This window comes from Acanthopagrus latus, chromosome 10, assembly GCF_904848185.1.
Source record: "Acanthopagrus latus isolate v.2019 chromosome 10, fAcaLat1.1, whole genome shotgun sequence".
NCBI classification, from domain to species: domain Eukaryota; kingdom Metazoa; phylum Chordata; class Actinopteri; order Spariformes; family Sparidae; genus Acanthopagrus; species Acanthopagrus latus.
This window is the reverse complement of record NC_051048.1, coordinates 6,630,303-6,649,558: the sequence shown is the minus strand read 5'-3', so window position 1 is coordinate 6,649,558 and position 19,256 is coordinate 6,630,303. Positions and strand designations below refer to the sequence as shown.

Sequence of the window (19,256 nt, the reverse complement as noted above, 5' to 3'; positions counted from 1 at the left end):
CTGGATGTCAGTTCAGGGTGAGTAGGATTAAAATGATTCTTCCATTTTCTTTCTGTAAACTGTGTTTCTGTCTGAGAAACAAACTTTGAATACTGAACTGAGTTTGAAGCAGCATCATTTCAGATAACTTCCCCTGATGGCTTCAGTAACAAGGAATGTGTCTTAAGAAAATCTCCATCATGGTTTATTGCAAAGAGCTGATTTCACACTGTATTCTGACATGTTGGTATATTTTGTACTGTCAGTGTTTACTTGTGTATCACAACATGTGTGAAGTTGAAACAGGGATCTTCATTGTGTCTGTTCATGTGTATTTATACCTCTGAACAACAACTGTTGTATTCATTAAGCACTTTGTAAATTCAGTGTTAGAAACATGTTCTATAAGTTTGTTAACAGTTATTATGTGTTATTTATTCCAGCAGTGTCCAGGCCTGAACACTCTTCATTTCCTGTTCTGTTGATTGTTGGGCTGATTTGTGGAATCGTTCTTATTCTTCTTCTGCTCCTGTTGTATCGCTACAGATCTTCCAAGTGTGAGACCTTCTTCTTCTGTTGTTAGATGTTTTGTGTTTATGTTGAATTGAAATACAGACACATTCTGATCTGATGAGATAGAACAGCAGTACAACAACTCACAATACAAAACTATGTAACAACAAATCTTTATCTTTTTACAGATACATGCTTCAAGAGGTTGGTGCAAAACTGTTTTGTCACATTTGAACATAACACATAACAGCAAGACGTTCAGTGTTCCTGTTTATTACATGTTTTGTATTTGTTTCTTGTTTTAGGCCGATCCAGTCTGAGAGCTCCAACACAGATCAGAATGAGGCTCAGTGCAGCACATACGACTCTCTTCTCCATGGTAAACATGCAGTAATCTTGGTATATTCACACTTCTAGAGGCCACACATGACCTGAGGATCCTGTTTTTAAGTGTAACATGACAATAGGACTCTGACTGTGTCTTGTTTTCTCTGCTCTGTAGGTGATGTCTGTCTGTATGAAACAATCAAACGCTCTAAAGACACTGAACATGGTACAGTTTATACCTTTTATTAACATGAACATTACATTAGAAATGCAGCATCTTCATGATTTAAACAAACTGATTCCAAGTGATCGATATAAAATCCTGCAACTAAATATGTACATTTCAGTTGCAGGTGGATCCCAGGACGTCACATATTCTTCGATTGAACAAGAAGAAGGTTGAGTGACTAAATACAATAAGAAAATAGAATTAATTTTTTTTTTTCCTGCATGGATTCATGTGATTGTCTTCACAGGGCTGCAACATACACCAGAGGAACCAGTTTACTCTAATGTGAGGACATGAGCTGCAGGGACCGTCAGTCATCGTAACACTGCAGGTAACTATGAGTGCTCGTGCAGTTGATTTTCTACCACTAGGTGTCACCAGGGGTGGAAACGTACAAATCTAATTGGTGATCAAATTTGATTCTAAAGTGTTTTGATTTTCATTTAGATATCAGACGCTGCCGTGTTGTCATGAAACAAACACAAAAGGATCCAACGTTTCCTTTATTTGTATTCTACCTGTCAATCCATCTCTTCATCCATAAAGCTGTGCAGAGCAGATGTGTCGTACAGAATAACGACAGAAATCATTGTTACACTGTATCTTTGTTTTCTGTGGTTTTCTTCCAGCTCTGTGAGGAGAGAGGAGAGGAGCAAGAGGAAAATGGTTGACAGCATTTCATTAGACTGCTGTAGAAATATGAGACATGCTCAGTATTCTGTACAGTTAATTTGTTAGCAGATGATGTCAAATAATGGCTTCATGTGGATTTTATTATTGTCTCTTTTAGCACAAGACTACTGAAGCAGAATCCCTGTTTTATTTACACACTTCATCATTACTTTTCATTTTTACAGTTATGTTGTCACCTTTTGTTTGTGTTCAGTGTTTGTAGGAATGTTTGAGCTTGTGTAGCAGGGTACCAGCTTTAAAGTCAGCGTCTTTGTTAAGTGTTAGATCAGGATAGACGTCAACACTGACTTTTGATAGAAGTAATAATCTGCTATCAAACAACATCTCCTATTGCATGTACAGTATGTCTGTTTTCTCTCTGTCATTTTCAAGTTAACTGAGAGGTATTGTGTGTATTTTTTCACCTCAAAGTATCTTATATTCATCGTATTTTAAAATCTATTGAATATCTGCATGAATAAACAGTTTGTTTTCCAGCAGTAAGCTGTCCGTTGTGTTTTTAATTCCTTTTTTGACTGCACAGCCAAACTGCCACAGAGTCCTGTAGCAATGATCATGTCCCTTAATGTCAGTGTGTCTTAAAGTGTTGATCTTTTTCATCCAAACATCCTGCTGGTTCACATTTGGAAACTTCAAGACATCTATGTAACTTGTACACATGTACAGTGTGTACCTTCAGTGAGAGGGTAGGATCACAGCATTACATACATGTTGACTTCAACATACAAGTTTTCAACACACAACATGGTTATAACATAATTATTTTAGTTTGTAGTCAGCAGAGAGATTTATGACAGTGTTATTGCAATCAGGAACTGTGGGCGGCGCCAAATTGCGCAAAATTTAAATTTTATTTTGAAGTTCTGCAAAATGACCTGATCTGACCTGACTTCTTGCATAGACTGCAACGTGTATCTGGATGTACTTGATATGGATCCTGTTTAATCGTTTGTGAATCACCGACATCAGCGTTGGGTCACTTCAGCACTGGACAGCTCCTCTGAGACTTTCCCAACAGCAGACTAACAGACGGTGAAGCAGCTTCAGCACCGGACAGCGACACCATCTGTTCATCTGCTCCTGTGCTGCCTCAAGATTGCCACTAGGTGTCTCACAAGCCTGAGGCAGTTTCAACCTGAAGTTACTGACATTTCCAGCAAACTGTGTTGCGTCCCTTCACACAGCTACTTCTCCCTCAACAGCTTCAAGGGACCACGTACAGTATGAGCAAAACTCTGAAGGACCAAACCCAAGAGACTCCTGAACCACTTCCCTAATGGCTCAACATCTGCAGGTGAACCGTCATCTCAGTCCTTTAAACTCCAGACAGTAAGTGTGTAACACGGTCTTCAATGTCTGGTGCAGCACTGAGCTGTACAGGGAGTCTTCTTCTTCTTAAATGTAATACAGTGTACCAGTGTGAGTTTACCAGGTAGCAATGATAAGGAGATGTGATTTAAGTTAATACAGAGACAGGTCAATGAAACATCTTAAACTTTATTTTAAATGAACATCATCAGGTTGATGAGTAAGTCAGTCAGTGTACTTGATAGACTCCAGTCACTGTGCAGTGAAATAAAATCTTTTTCCACAGATCACCACAGGGGGGATTCAAACCACACTAACTGATACTGACACAATGCATGTGCTGCTTTTTACCTCTGAGACGAGGGCGGCTGTAGTGAAGTCACAGGATGCCAAGTCAAGGTTACCTGAGAGCCTCATTCTCAAAGAGTTGTAGTTCTCTCTAAGTAATAATAACTCTGTCAACTTCTCTTGTTTTACACTTTTCATGTTCTTTGACTCTTTCACAGGTGAAAATGTCCCCCTGCTTTACTCCACTCAGTTTCTACCACAAGAGAAAAAAAAATAACGCTTCCGAGGTGTGAATGATGTCACTGTCTAATTCTTAGTATCTCAGCATCACATCATCAAGTTTGAAATGGAACTGGAAACATATTTCAGTCATGCTGATGAGATCTAGCTTTCTATGTTGCTCTCACACTAAGACACAGTCAATTTTGGTATTTTGTTCATTTGACTTGATTTTCCCTCATTATTATCCTATTTAATATCTGGAGTCATCGTAGTAACATGAGACAAAAACAAAGGCGTCTCACTTTACAGAAATCTTTACTGCATCTGATCAGGCTGCAGCTCACAGGCCAGGTTACGTCTTCAAGACACAACGTTGTCAAACATTGACAGGTAATACTATAATTTGGCCTTTTTAGATTATATATTCTAACTCATCTAAATTCGATTCTTTAACTGAGTAAAACACCACTTTGAAGATGTAAGTATTTGAAACAAAACTGTATTCGTGTCATAGTGCACACAAAACACAGACCCACAACAACACACAGGCAGTGTGGTCACACAAACTGTCAGCATTTACTGCAATAAAATGTTAGTACGTGGTCACACAGTTTAAAGGCAGTACTGTAGAGGTGTGTGTCTCCTCCCCTCAGCACAGAATCTTTCCATGGTCTCAGTTTCAGGTGGTTTTGCCACAACTTCAGCCACAGGAAGTGACTGAACTCTGAGACCAACAGTTCTCATGAACAGAAGTGAGCATGAAGAGAGCAGAAAGCTCCCCTCTGTTCCATTGTCTCTCATTATTCACTACTACTTTGACATCATGAGTTACTGAGCGTAGACTGACGAGGGAAAATGGAATTTAATTGGTTTTGGCGTAATTCTGTAAAATAACAAAATGTGATAAAGGTGGAGGTAGCTAAATACTTCTGACTGCACTGTGTGTGCACACAACACACACCCTCACTGAAATACAGCATAACATGTACAGAGTAGATAACAATAACATGTTAGTGTGATGTAATGTGATTAAATCCAATGATCTTGTGTTTCTTGGACGTGAGATTAGCATGAGGAACAAAGCTTTGCAAGAGAGATGAGCTGATAATTTATTCACAGTGGACAGGAAGCATAAACATGTCAAAGGATGCTGCGGTCAAAGCCGCTGCAGCTCTTTGTGTGAAAGGTAAGAACAGAGTGAGAACTGCACTCAGACGAGGAAGTTGATGAAAAACTCTGCTGTCACATTTCTAAGATAGTGCCGACAGTGTCGGTGCTGGATGTGAAGATGGGGCACACTCTGCTCGCTGTGCTCGGGTTATTCTGTGAGTACATCTGTGACTTTCTATGTGATGTTCAGTATTTATATCAGTGTAGTAGTTGTGCAGACATGAACTTTGTTGCTGATTTGTCTTGGTTCAGATTGGAGGATTATGTTAAGTATATTACTCAACTATTGATGAAACTCCAGCTGGATTTTGTATTTGATTCTGGTCTAATGAAGTTTTCATCTTTATTTTAGTGCTGAATACACTCCTGTACGGACATGCTGAAGGTGACTAGTTATCTTTTCTATACTGACTGATTATGTTTGTCCTATATGTCTCCTACTGTATCACTCTTGATCACTTGTTTTTGCAGTTGTGTTTTTCCATATATGTTTCATTTTACTCAGTGCACATCATGAAATGACTGGATTAGTGCTCAGTTGTTAAAGGAAGCTAGTTGGAAAGTGGAGCTCTGCATGATACCACTGACTTCACACTGGAATAAGTTTAGTGACTGTGAAGCTACTTTAGTTTGTGTCACTGAAGCTGTGTAGAAAAAGCTGTTCACACTTGTTAGAAAGATCAAATGAACAAAACCTTATCTAACATAATACAAATGATGAGTCTGTTACCTATTTGATCATTTTAACAGGGCAGAATTATAGAGAAGAAGATCACTCTGATGAGTGGAACAAACCAACAGGTGATACAGTCTCTTCCAACAGTCTGTCACTGACTGACTCATGTTGGGCAGTGACATGGTGTGTTTGCTGCCTCATGCTGTGTTTCTTGGTATTACCTCTGGGAGCTGCAACAGTCACAAGTTGCCAAATTATAAACCAAACTGAAGTGTCTTAAATAATCTAAGTAGTTGTAAATCTTTGAAAAGTCCAAACCTCCAGAGTAGTTTCAATGCTCTTTGGCATAATCTCTGTATGTCTTTAAACGTGATTACACTTTAGTCTCTGTATGAGTAAAATCATTAAAAAAACACATTTTGTTTTGATGTAATGTCACTGCTCCGTAACTTGTCGGGGTGGCTGTAGCTCAGCTGGTAGGGCAGGTCTGCTAGTGATAGGAAAGTTGCTGGTTCAAATCCTCCTTGAGCAAGATAATGAACCCCACATTCCTCCTGATGTGCAGTGGGCACCTTGCATGGCAGCCTCTGCCATCAGATGAGCTGGCGACTTGTCCAGGGTGTACCCTGCCTTCGACTAGAGACGGCTGGCTGCAGCAACAACCCCAGTGACCCCTTGAGAAAGTGATAAAGTGGTTACAGACCATGACATGACATGACTTGTATGTTGTCAGATAAATATGTTCTTTTGATTGAATGTATTAATAAAACATCTCTCTACCTCTGTTACATAGATGCTGATGCAGTCCTGGAAGTTCCTGAATTCACTTTGTTTGAAGGAGACTTGGTGACTCTGCACTGTAAACATCGTATTACAAGACGTATGATGAGAGCTTCCTTTTACAAAGATGGATCACTCATTAAAATCGACAGAAACCACAGGTCATCCTCAACAGGAGAAATGACAGTTCGAGTGTCAGTGTCAGATGAGGGCTGGTACAAGTGTAAGTTTGCTGATGGGACAGAATCTGAAGAAAGAGAGCTGAGAGTGAAAGGTAAGAAGCTGTCTCACTGTGATGACACATTATTGTTTTAAATGCTGCACCAAGAATCCAAATGATACATCCCAAAAAATCAAATGTCCACCTATTATCTTTTCTGAGCTTTCAGTTGAATTCCGCTGTCGTCATACAGTGAAGTTTTTTTTCTTTTTTTTTTTCCTTCTTCGTACTTACAGACTGAAGTCTTCAATTTCAAGCAGATTTTGTCACAAGGGTACAAGTCAGTTAATTAAACATCAAGGTTCACATTGTGTAATGTATTCAAAATGTTTCCTGTTTTTGTGAACCAAACAGCAGGTGGACGTTCAGTCACGCTGACAGCAGACAGGACAATCATACCACTGGGGGGCAGCGTGACACTGACATGTTCTGTGGAGGATCCTGCTGGATTTGAATATCAGTGGTTCAGACAGACATCAGACTATGATTCAAAAACTCCTCTTGAGACTGAAAATGTTCATGAATCATTTATAGTTATCTCACAAGGAGGCAAATACACCTGCAGAGGATGGAGAAGAGAACCAAATTTCATCACATCTGATAGTAATGCAGTCGTCATTGAGGAAACTGGTGAGTTTAGTGTTTTCTATTTGTTCTATTTCTCACAACTCACATTCTTTACTTTCTTAAACAATGTCCAAAGTGTGAAGGGACAGTGTTTGATCGTTAGTCACATTAGCCCAGTACCTCTCACTTTTATGAAAAAAGAAAAATGTTTAAATGTGCTTCATCATGTCATAATGGGTTGAGGATGCTTCCTTTTTGCTGTTCAGTTTTATTTATCAATATCTGGACTTGGGTGAAAGACAAAGAGCTGAATTTAGGATTTGTGGACTGGTTCCTTTGACAACACTGTTGTGCCAAATGTTTTCAGTGGTTGAAATTGTTTTGTCTTGTTTTATTCTAGATTCTAGATTTAAACTGGTGGAAAGGAGCCTGTGTTGTTTTGTTAAATGTATTTAACAATTTGGACAGACAGTGATATCAGATCAACATCTTTCTCTATTAACTCCATTTTTATCTTGTGCAAATCCTCTTTTCTAAGGAGATTGTTAATGAGGAAAAGTTTACACAGTGCTGCTGCTAATACTGTAGCTGTGAACAAGAGGAAGTGGAGGCTGAGAAAACACACAATCAGCATGTTGTGCTGGGAGTTAAATATTAATGTTATTGATGCCAAAATATTATTATATTATTTTATTTTAACCAGATTTTAAGCAAAACAAACTTGAAATCCTGATGCTGAATATGTGTCGATGTGTTCATAAAGGCATTTTACCAAACCTAAAAAAAAGTAGAATCCATCCTGCATGATGAACTAGACATTAGACACAAACAGCAAAGAGGGATGATGAAAATGTTCTTCCATATTGCTGTGGTCAAAACAGTCTAGTGTCTGAAGTGAATGATTTGATATTTGAAATGTTTGCTGCAGAACAGAACAACATGCATTCACATAATGAACACAGTGATTATAACAGAAGATGATGCATTTTATCTGTTCAGTGTTTAATCCTGTTTGAATCTCAACTGTGTATTTTTATGTCAACAGCCACTTTGACCCTTCAACCCAACTGGCCTCAGATATTCAGAGGAGAGACGATCACCCTCAGATGTGACATCCAGGGAGGTGGAGTTAATCAGTGGATGTATGAATGGACTAAAGACAACTTAAACATACCAACATACAATGAACACAGGAGAATCAGAGCTACTGAGGCTGACAGTGGAGAATACAGGTGTAAAGGAAGAAGAGACTCATATTCCTCAACAAGGTGGAGTGATGTCATCACATTGACAGTATCATGTAAGTTGGACTATCTGTCATTCATACTGAAAAGCTTTTAATGTTTTCATTAATCTAAATGATCTAAATAATTAATCTAAACAGCAGGAAACATTTCTCTCCAACAATAATGAAGTCTCTTAAATGAATTGAATGATTATTTTTAGCACTGGAATAAAATAACTGAAGAGCAGCCAGTAATCAGAGTTCTGTAGTTTTTCCATCAGGAACAACAAAAGCATCTCAAATAACTTAGAGGCTGGAATGATGCTGCACTTTAACACTGTTCTCCACAGTAAGAAGCTTCTGGGTGTGAAAGACTCATTCAGCCAACTGGTTGAGTTAACTCAGGTTAATCAGCAGTCAGGTTAGTTCAGATGAATCACTTGAGTAGTCTCCACTTCCTGTAAGTGATAGTGTCAGTGGTTGTCTGTGTTGTGTGTTCACTCTGTGATAGACTGACAGTCTGTCCAGGATGTAACCTGGCTCTCATCAAATGTGAGCTGGGATAATCACCCTGTGAGCCTGCAGAGGATAAGAGGCTACAGATCATTGATCATTAAACAGTTGTCTTTCAACAATGACAAACCACAGTGAAAGTGTTCAACTTGGCTCTTCAACACTTCAACACAAGGTTTTACCTTCACAAATGTAACATTCAGTAGTGCAGCAGCTGATTCATTAAGAAACCCAGGAAAAGAGAGATGGACATGACATGTAAGAGCTCCTTGACCAGGTTTAAACTAATATGTGTCCAGTGTTTAGAAATTAATTCAGTGTTAATATTAATGTGAATTTAAGTCTTACAGATCAGGTATTTATTATCTGTAGGGGCTGCAGTATATAAACTGAAGTAAATCACAGTGACATTAATTTCCTTTTTGATGTCTTTGTTCTAAATCAAACAGCAAACAGACCAAAGGCTGAACTGAGGGCTGATGACAGAGACATTCCTGTAGGGGGCAGTGTGACCCTGACCTGCTCTGTGAAGCCATCATCATCTGGTTGGAAATACTTCTGGTACAGAGGAGAGAAAACATCTGAACCTCTGAGCTCTCAAGTCTCAGCTGGACCAATCAGAGTGTCAGAGGGAGGAGTCTACTGGTGCAGAGGAGGAAGAGGAGATCCAGTGTTTTACACTGATTACAGTCAACCTCAGTTTGTCTGGTCTGCAGGTCAGTCTGTTTCTGTCTCTTAAGAAACAGATGTTATATCAGCTCTGGTCATCTTTTTTTCTAAATGATGATGAACAGACATTATCTTGAAAAAAAGTCATTTTATTTACTGTGGTCTTATGATCTTGTCTATCTCACTAGTGTCAAGCTAAACTTCACACTTTCCACCTAACTGGGTGGAATTGACTTGTTTCCTTCTGTCCTCACTCTTTAACATAAAACACAATAAGAGAGAGAAAGATATTATATCTTGGTTAAAACTTTACTCTCATTTGCAGAGCGTTCTTTTAGTTTGGATACTGAAGCAATATTTCAAGGTAGAAATCACAATTTTAACAAAATACTGAAAATACTGTTTGACCTCCTATCCCATGTTGTTTTTCAGATTTTCACTCATCAGCGTCTCTCACAGTGAGTCCTGACAGAGCTCAACACTTCACCTCTGACTCTGTCTCACTGAGCTGTGAGGGAAACTCTACTGAGTGGAGAGTGAGGAGGTCACCTGAGAACAGATACCTGTCAGACTGCTCCACCTGGGGGACAATGACTGGATCTACATGCAAACTAAACACTTACAGGCTCAGTGATGCAGTGTACTGGTGTGAGTCTGGATCAGGAGAGTTCAGCAACTCAGTCAACATCACTATACAGAGTATGATTTTATTATATTTTGTTTTTCTTTGACTTCTTATTTCAAGCATCCCATTGTGTGTTGAGGAGTACAGCACACTGACATGTTAAGAGTTCTGCCCAACACTCTGCTTCATGATCTCTCTAGTAATGAATTGTTTTCACTTAATAAACATAGTTAAGTATTTAATCACACTGTGATTTTAAGCATGTATAAATATAGAATATAGATTTGGGGCTGATGTGTTCTTCAGTTTTTAGGTCCATGATCACCATTTAAAGTCCAGTGTGAAGGATTTAGTGACATTTAGCTGTGAGGTTGCAGATTCAGCAGCTGAAAGGGTTCTTGAACAGTAAGACACACAAGGTGTATGAAGATAAAACGTCAGATTTATGATCTCTGTTAAATCAATGAGAAAAGTCAAAGAAATAAAGCCAGCATGTATCTTTTCTCATCTCTCTACATCCACTCATTCTCAAGTTCCTCGACCAGCTGATCTCTGACTGAAACCTCGTATTCTTTGACTGTTTAACAGATAAAAATATGATCCTGCTGAGCCCTGCCCGTCCTGTGACTGAGGGAGATTCTGTTAGTCTGAGCTGCAAATTAAGAAACCAAAAATTTGACTCCACTGTGTTTTTCTATCACAATGAGAAAGTCATTCAAAATGACACCAGATGGGAGTTAAATATCTCTGCAGTGTCAAAGTCAGATGAAGGATTCTACAAGTGTCAACACTCAGGACAAGAGTCAGCACAGAGCTGGATGTCAGTTCAGGGTGAGTAGGATTAAAATGATTCTTCCATTTTCTTTCTGTAAACTGTGTTTCTGCCTGAGAAACAAACTTTGAATACTGAACTGAGTTTGCAGCATCATTTCAGATAACTTCCTCTGATAGATTCAGTAGAAAGAATGTTTCCTTTCAGCTGAAGAAAATCTCCCATACGTTATTAACAGTTATTATGTGTTATTTATTCCAGCAGTGTCCAGGCCTGAACGCTCTTCATTTCCTGTTCTGTTGATTGTTGGGCTGATTTGTGGAATCGTTCTTATTTTTCTTCTGCTCCTGTTGTATCGCTACAGATCTTCCAAGTGTGAGACCTTCTTCTTCTGTTATTAGATGTTTTGTGTTTATGTTGAATAGAAATACAGACACATTCTGATCTGATGAGATAGAACAGCAGCACAACAACTCACAATACAAAACCATGTAACAACAAATCTTCATCTTTTTACAGATACATGCTTCAAGAGGTTGGTGCAAAACTGTTCTGTCACATTTTGAACATAACATCAAGACATTCAGTGTTTCTCTTTATGAAATGTTTTGTATTTGCTTCATGTTTTAGGCCGATCCAGTCTGAGAGCTCCAACACAGATCAGAATGAGGCTCAGTGCAGCACATACTCCTCTCCTGAACATGGTAAACACTGAAAATAATCTTAAAGAAATTATATATATGCCTGTATCATACAATTAGAAAGGTGACTCTGACTGTGTCTTGTTTTCTGTGCTCTGTAGGTGATGTCTGTCTGTATGAAACAATCAAACACTCTGAAGACTCTGAACATGGTACAGTTTATACCTTTTATTAACATGCAGTGCAGAAACACCCTGTTGAATTTAAGTGAACAGATTTATGGTTGACAGCACTGAGATCACTTCCATTACTTCTAATGAATCAGGATCATTGACTGTAAATAAAGATGGACGACATGACAGCTCCCCAAAAGTGAAGCCAGAACATCTGGAACTGCTGGTTAGCATTTAGCTCAAAGCATTGCTTTACCTCCAGCCTCAGAGGCGTGTTAGCATCTCTAGTTCATTTCCTGATTATCAGTGTGTTGATATAAAATATCACCTTTGATGACACGTTACTATTAATGATGTTGTTACTTTGAAAATGAGTCTTTTTCATCAAGTATCTACATCAGTGTGTCTGCAGCACATGTGTCATCATTGTTATCTAGATGTGCCACATGTTCTACTCTGGATCAGATACTGTTTCTGAGTCTACTGAGGTTCTGCAGTGAACGTTAGAAATGCAACCACTGCATGATTTAAGAGAACTGATTCCAAGTGATCGATATAAAATCCTGGAACTAAATATGTACATTTCAGTTGCAGGTGGATCGCAGGACGTCACATATTCTTCAATTGAACTTAAAAGCTTTGGGAAGAGGAGTGAGTACTCTGAATACAGGAAGTAAATAGAAATATCTTTAGTGTAAAAAGTATTGATTTATATTTGTTCTGTATGGATTCATGTGATTGTCTTCACAGGGAAGCAACATACACCAGAGGAGAGATCAGTTTACTCTGATGTGAGGACAGGAGCTGCAGGTACAGTCAGTTACAACAGTCGACTTCAAACTTTGATTTGAAATGTTGCATATCATGTGACTGGAGGTGATTATTTGTCTATACTTGTTGTTAATCTTGGTCACCTTGGTAAAGTATTAAAAAATCCCACTAGGTGTCACCAGAGTTGTGAATCTCACACATTTCTCTAGTCTTTCAAACTTTGGATAAACACAGATGGATCCCAAACGTATTTTATTACTATTCCACCAGTCAGTCCATCTGTTCATCCATCCAGCTGTACAGGGCCGTAGTGTTTACATCTGTGCAGCAAACACATCCTAAGATCTGCCCCCTGTTTCAGACGACAGTCTGCTGTATGCCCAAGTCTTCAGCCACGATAAAGGCAAGAAGAAGAAGAAGAAGAAGAAAGGTCAGTAAAGTTTGTATCCACCTGCAGCCGTTATCATCCAACATGTTGGTCTTAGTTTAGCTGTTTGTTGTTACTTACTTCTTATATGCCTCATATTTCTTTTAAGGAATGTATTGTTTATTATATGCATTGTTTAAGTACAATTTCATTTTCTACTTAACTCAGTCCTGTAGACATGTAAACTGCTCCAGTGGAGACATTAACCCTGACAATGTCCATGTCTGATCTCCATTTATAGGAAGATCAGCTCCTGCAGCAGCAGATGAAACATTTTATTCTGAAGTCAAACCAGGATCATCTCTCGGTAATAATGCTGCCGTATAACATCCGTACTGTAATGACATCTTTCACAGCTGATTAAATGGATACAAGCTAGAATAACATGTCAGAAATCATCTTGAGTCACCCACTACTTTTGTTTTTTTGTGTTTTTTCTTCCAGGTCTGTAAGGAGAGAGAAGAGGAGGAAGACCTACGGTGAACTGATAAGTGTCCTGAGAACAGAACGTTTATTCTGGACCAACACAGTTCCCTTAAATGAGCCGAGGTCACTGCTGACCCCACGTCAGATTGTTACTGACACAAGTTCACGCTCAGGTCACATCATAACTCACACATACTGTATTCTCAGGTGTAATAATATGTGAGGTCAAGAGAGAATGTCAGTATGTAAGGTGAGTGATGGCTATGCAGGGTGAAAAGGTAACCATTATATGTGAGGTTAAAGGGAAAGAACAAAGTTTTTATCACAGCTGGCAGCATTTCATTAGACTGCTGTAGAAATATGAGACATGCTCAGTATTCTGTACAGTTAATTTGTTAGCAGATGATGTCAAATAATGGCTTCATGTGGATTTTATTATTGTCTCTTTTAGCACAAGACTACTGAAGCAGAATCCCTGTTTTATTTACACACTTCATCATTACTTTTGATTTTTACAGTTGTGTTGTCACCTTTTGTTTTTGTTCAGTGTTTGTAGGAAACATTGAATGCAACTTTGATACAATATGTTTGAGCTTGTGTAGCAGGTACCAGCTTTAAAGTCAGCGTCTTTGTTAAGTGTTAGATCAGGATAGACGTCAACACTGACTTTTGATAGAAGTAATAATCTGCTATCAAACAACATCTCCTATTGCATGTACAGTATGTCTGTTTTCTGTCTGTCATTTTCAAGTTAACTGAGAGGTATTGTGTGTGTATTTTTTCACCTCAAAGTATCTTATATTCATCACATTTTAAAATCCATTGAATATTTTCTACATCAATAAACAGGTTTTTTTTCCAGCAGCTGTCAGTTGTGAGTTCAATTCCTTTTTTGACTGCACAGCCAAACTGCCACAGAGCCCTGTAGCAATGATCATGTCCCTTAATGTCAGTGTGTCTCAAAGTGTTGATCTTTTTCATCCAAACATCCTGCTGGTTCACATTTGGAAACTTCAAGACATCTATGTAACTTGTACAGTGAGAGGGTAGGTTCACAGCATTACATACATGTTGACTTCAACATACAAGTTTTCAACACACAACATTGTTGTAACATAATGAGTTCAGTTTGTAGTCAGCAGAGATTTATGACAGTGTTATTGCACTCAGAAACTGTGGGGGCGCCAAATTGCACAAAATTTAAATTGTATTTTGAATTACTGCAAAATGACCTGATCTGACCTGACTTCTTGCATAGACTGCAACGTGTATCTGGATGTAGTTGATATGGATCCTGTTTGATGGGTTGTGAATCACCGACATCAACATCACGTCACTTCAGCACTGGACAGCTCCTCTGAGACTTTCCCAACAGCAGACCAACAGACGGTGAAGCAGCTTCAGCACCGGACAGCGACACCATCTCATCCAGGTCTGTGCTGCCTTAAGATTACCACTAGGTGTCTCTCAAGTTAATGCTTGTGAGACAGCTAATGTAAAGTGATTTGAGTTAATACAGAGACAGGTCAATGAAACTTATTAAACTTTATTTTAAATGAACATCATCAGGTTGATGAGTAAGTCAGTCAGTGTACTTGATAGACTCCAGTCACTGTGCAGGTGAAATAAAAGCTTTTTCCACAGATCACCACAGGGGGGCGTCAAACCACACTAACTGATACTGACACAGTGCATGTGCTCCTTTTTACCTCTGAGACGAGGGCGGCTGTAGTGAAGTCCCAGGATGCCAAGTCAAGGTTACCTGTGAGCCTCATTCTCAAAGAGTTGTGGTTCTCTCTGAGTAATAATAACTCTGTCAACTTCTCTTGTTTTACACTTTTCATGTTCTTTGATTCTTTCACAGGTGAAAATGTCCCCCTGCTTTACTCCACTCAGTTTCTACCACAAGAGAAAAAAGAAAAAAAAGAAAAAGAAAAAAGGAAAAAATAACACTTTCAAGGTGTGAGTGATGTCACTGACTAATTCTTGGTATCTCAGCATCATGTCATCATGTTTGAAATGGAACTGGAAACATATTTCAGTCATGCTGATGAGATCTGGTTTTCTATGTTGCTCTCACACTAAGACACTCCACAGTCAATTTTAGTATTTTGTTCATTTGACTTGATTTTCCCTCATTATTATCCTGTTTAATATCTGGAGTCATGGTAGTAACATGAGACAAAAACAAAGGCGTTTCACTTTACAGATATTTTTACTGCATCTGATCAGGCTGCAGCTCACAGGCCAGGTTACGTCTTCAAGATACAAAGTTGTCAGACATTGACAGGTAATATAATACTTTGGCCTTTTTAGATTAATATCTGAAGACACCTGATTGATGATCTATTCTAACTTGTCAACATTTAATTCTTTAACTGAATTAAACACCACTTTGAAAACTTAAGAAATTCTTTATTCTGAGGTCAAACAAGATTTTCTGTATTACTCTGGTGAGTATTTGCCGATGTAGTATTTGTACACATAACACGGGTCAACAACAAAACACAAACAAACTGTCAGTTACTGCATAAAATGCACAAATAAACCTGCAATAAAATGTTAGTACGTGGTCACTCAGTTTAAAGGCAGTACTGTAGAGGTGTGTGTCTCCTCCCTCAGCACAGAAGGGTGCTGGTCTCAGTTTCAGGTGGTTTTGCCACAACTTCAGCCACAGGAAGTGACTGAGCTCAGAGACCAACAGTTCTCATGAACAGAAGTGAGCATGAAGAGAGCAGAAAGCTCCCCTCTGTTCCATTGTCTCTCACCGGTCCCTACTGATATGATATCATGAGTTACTGAGCGTAGACTGACGAGGGAAAATGGAATTTAATTGGTTTTGGCGTAATTCTGCAAAATAACAAAATGTGATAAAGGTGGAAGTAGCTAAATACTTCTGACTGCACTGTGTGTGCACACAACACACACCCTCACTGAAATACAGCATAACATGTACAGAGTAGATAACAATAACATGTTAGTGTGATGTAATGTGATTAAATCCAATGATCTCGTGTTTCTTGGATGTGAAATTAGGATGAGGAACAAACCTTTGCAAGAGAGATGAGCTGATCATTTATTCACAGTGGACAGGAAGCATAAACACGTCAAAGGATGCTGCGGTCAAAGCTGCTGCTGCTCTTTGTGTGAAAGGTAAGAACAGAGTGAGAACTGCACTCAGACGTGGAAGTTGATGAAAAACTCTGCTCTCACATTTCTAAGATAGTGCCGACAGTGTCGGTGCTGGATGTGAAGATGGGGCACACTCTGCTCGCTGTGCTCGGGTTATTCTGTGAGTACATCTGTGACTTTCTATGTGATGTTCAGTATTTATATCAGTGTAGTAGTTGTGCAGACATGACCTTTGTTGCTGATTTGTCTTGGTTCAGATTGGAGGATTATGTTAAGTATATTACTCAACTAGTTCCTTTTGCACTAGTTTTGCTCACATACCTGGACAATGCATGTGCAGTATATGATCTAAGGTATTATGTATATAGCTGTGGAATTACATGTATTTCTTATTTTACTCATCTCTATATATTGAAGAGTTTTAAATGTGTTTCCCACCTCTGTAGCTGTGTAACAGAATATCATCACAGAAATGTGTGATACTGTTGATTGATAAACAAAAGTTGCCACTGATGAAACTCCAGCTGGATTTTGTATTTGATTCTGGTCTAATGAAGTTTTCATCTTTATTTTAGTGCTGAATACACTCCTGTACGGACATGCTGAAGGTGACTAGTTATCTTTTCTATACTGACTGATTATGTTTGTCCTATATGTCTCCTACTGTATCACTCTTGATCACTTGTTTTTGTAGTTGTGTTTTTCCATATATGTTTCATTTTACTCAGTGCACATTATGAAATGACTGGATTAGTGCTCAGTTGTTAAAGGAAGCTAGTTGGAAAGTGGAGCTCTGCGTGATACCACTGACTTCACACTGGAATAAGTTTAGTGACTGTAAAGCTACTTTAGTTTGTGTCACTGAAGCTGTGTAGAAAAAGCCGTTCACACTTGTTAGAAAGATCAAATGAACAAAACCTTATCTAACATAATACAAATGATGAGTCTGTTACCTATTTGATCATTTTAACAGGGCAGAATTATAGAGAAGAAGATCACTCTGATGAGTGGAACAAACCAACAGGTGATACAGTCTCTTCCAACAGTCTGTCACTGACTGACTCATGTTGGGCAGTGACATGGTGTGTTTGCTGCCTCATGCTGTGTTTCTTGGTATTACCTCTGGGAGCTGCAACAGTCACAAGTTGCCAAATGCTTCACGAACAGATGGCTGACAAATTATAAACTAAACTAAAGTGTCTTAAATAATCTAAGTAGTCTTAAGTCTTTGAAAAGTCCAAACCTCCAGAGTTGTTTCAATGCTCTTTGGCATAATTACTGTATGTCTTTGTATTTTATTAATGTTTAGTCTCTATGTATGAGTCAAATAATCTAAAACATATTTTGTATTGATGTTTTATCACTGCTAAATAACTTGTATGTCATCAGATAAATGATATGTTCTTCTGATTAAATATATTAATAAAACATCTCTCTACCTCTGTTACATAGATGCTGATGCAGTCCTGGAAGTTCCTGCATTCACCTTGTTTGAAGGAGACTTGGTGACTCTGCTCTGTAAGAATCGTACTACAAGTCATTTGATGACAGCTACCTTTTACAAAAATGGATCATCTCTTCAGAACAGAACCCACAGGTCATCTACAAAAGGAGAAATGACTATTCAAGTGTCAGTGTCAGATGATGGCTGGTACAAGTGTCAGTTTGCTGATGGGACAGAATCTGAAGAAAGAGAGCTGAGAGTGAAAGGTAAGAAGCTGTCTCACTGTGATGACACATTATTGTTTTAAATGCTGCACCAAGAATCCAAATGATTTGTCACAAAAATCAAAACATCTGCCTATTATCTTTTCTAATCCGTCATTTGAATTACACTGTCTTCATCCAGTGAAATTTATTTTTGGTCGCAATGAATCCTCTCAAATAAATCATTTCAAGCATATTTTAACACAAGGGTACAAATCACTTCATTACACAATCTGATCTCCATTGTGTAATGCATTCAAAATGTTTCCTGTTTTTGTAAACTTACCAGCAGGTAGACGTTCAGTCACACTGACAGCAGACAGGACAATCATACCACTGGGGGGCAGCGTGACACTGACATGTTCTGTGGAGGATCATGCTGGATTCAAATATGAGTGGTTCAGAGAGACGTCAGACTCTTCTGGAAAAACTGCTCTTCAGACCGAAAATGTTGATGAATCAAACAGAGTTATCTCACAAGGAGGCAAATACACCTGCAGAGGATGGAGAAGTGGACCATATGTCATCACACCTGAAAGTAATGAAGTCGTCATTGAGGAAACTGGTGATTTTAGTATTTTCTATTTGTTTTTTTTTTCTCACAACCCACATTCTTTACTTTCTTAAACAATGCCCAAAGTGTGAAGGGACAGTGTTTGATTGTTAGTGACATTAGCCCAGTACCTCTCACTTTTATGAAAAAAGAAAAATGTTTAAATGTGCTTCATCATGTAAAGAATGGGATGCTTCCTTTTTGCTGTTCAGTTTTATTTATCAATATCTGGACTTGGGTGAAAGACAAAGAGCTGAATGTAGGATTTATGGACTGGTTCCTTTGACAACACTGTTGTGCCAAATGTTTTCAGTGGTTGAGATTGTTTTGCCTTGTTTTATTCTAGATTCTAGATTTAAACTGGTGGAAAGGAGCGTGTGTTGTTTTGTTAAATGTATTTAACAATTTGGACAGGCAGTGATATCAGATCAACATCTTTCTTTCTGAACTCCATTTTTATCTTGTTCAAATCCCATTGGAATAAACAACCTACAGTCTTCATGTTCTTAAACAATGTCCGTGCGTGAAGGGAAAGTGATGTTTGTTCGGGTGTTAGTTATGTTAGACCAGTACCTCTCACTTTTCTCACAACAGCAAAAGAAAAAAAGTTTAAATCTCCTTCATCATGTCAACAATGGGCTACTGGTTTG

At 38.5% G+C, this 19,256-nt stretch overlaps 1 protein-coding gene across 1 annotated transcript in view; it reads left to right on the top strand.

Moving 5' to 3' along the window:
- LOC119027748 overlaps positions 1–19,256 on the top strand; it is a 116,255-nt gene that overhangs the window by 27,619 nt on the left and 69,380 nt on the right. The window contains exons 8-21 of the mRNA XM_037113180.1: positions 8,050–8,272; positions 9,160–9,426; positions 9,812–10,078; positions 10,593–10,835; positions 11,038–11,151; positions 11,296–11,311; positions 11,407–11,480; positions 11,579–11,629; positions 11,743–11,816; positions 12,179–12,263; positions 12,341–12,400; positions 12,723–12,783; positions 13,028–13,095; positions 13,233–13,237. Of these exons, the coding sequence (XP_036969075.1) occupies positions 8,050–8,272; positions 9,160–9,426; positions 9,812–10,078; positions 10,593–10,835; positions 11,038–11,151; positions 11,296–11,311; positions 11,407–11,480; positions 11,579–11,629; positions 11,743–11,816; positions 12,179–12,263; positions 12,341–12,400; positions 12,723–12,783; positions 13,028–13,095; positions 13,233–13,237 (1,608 nt within the window). The remainder of the gene's footprint in view (positions 1–8,049; positions 8,273–9,159; positions 9,427–9,811; positions 10,079–10,592; positions 10,836–11,037; positions 11,152–11,295; positions 11,312–11,406; positions 11,481–11,578; positions 11,630–11,742; positions 11,817–12,178; positions 12,264–12,340; positions 12,401–12,722; positions 12,784–13,027; positions 13,096–13,232; positions 13,238–19,256) is intronic.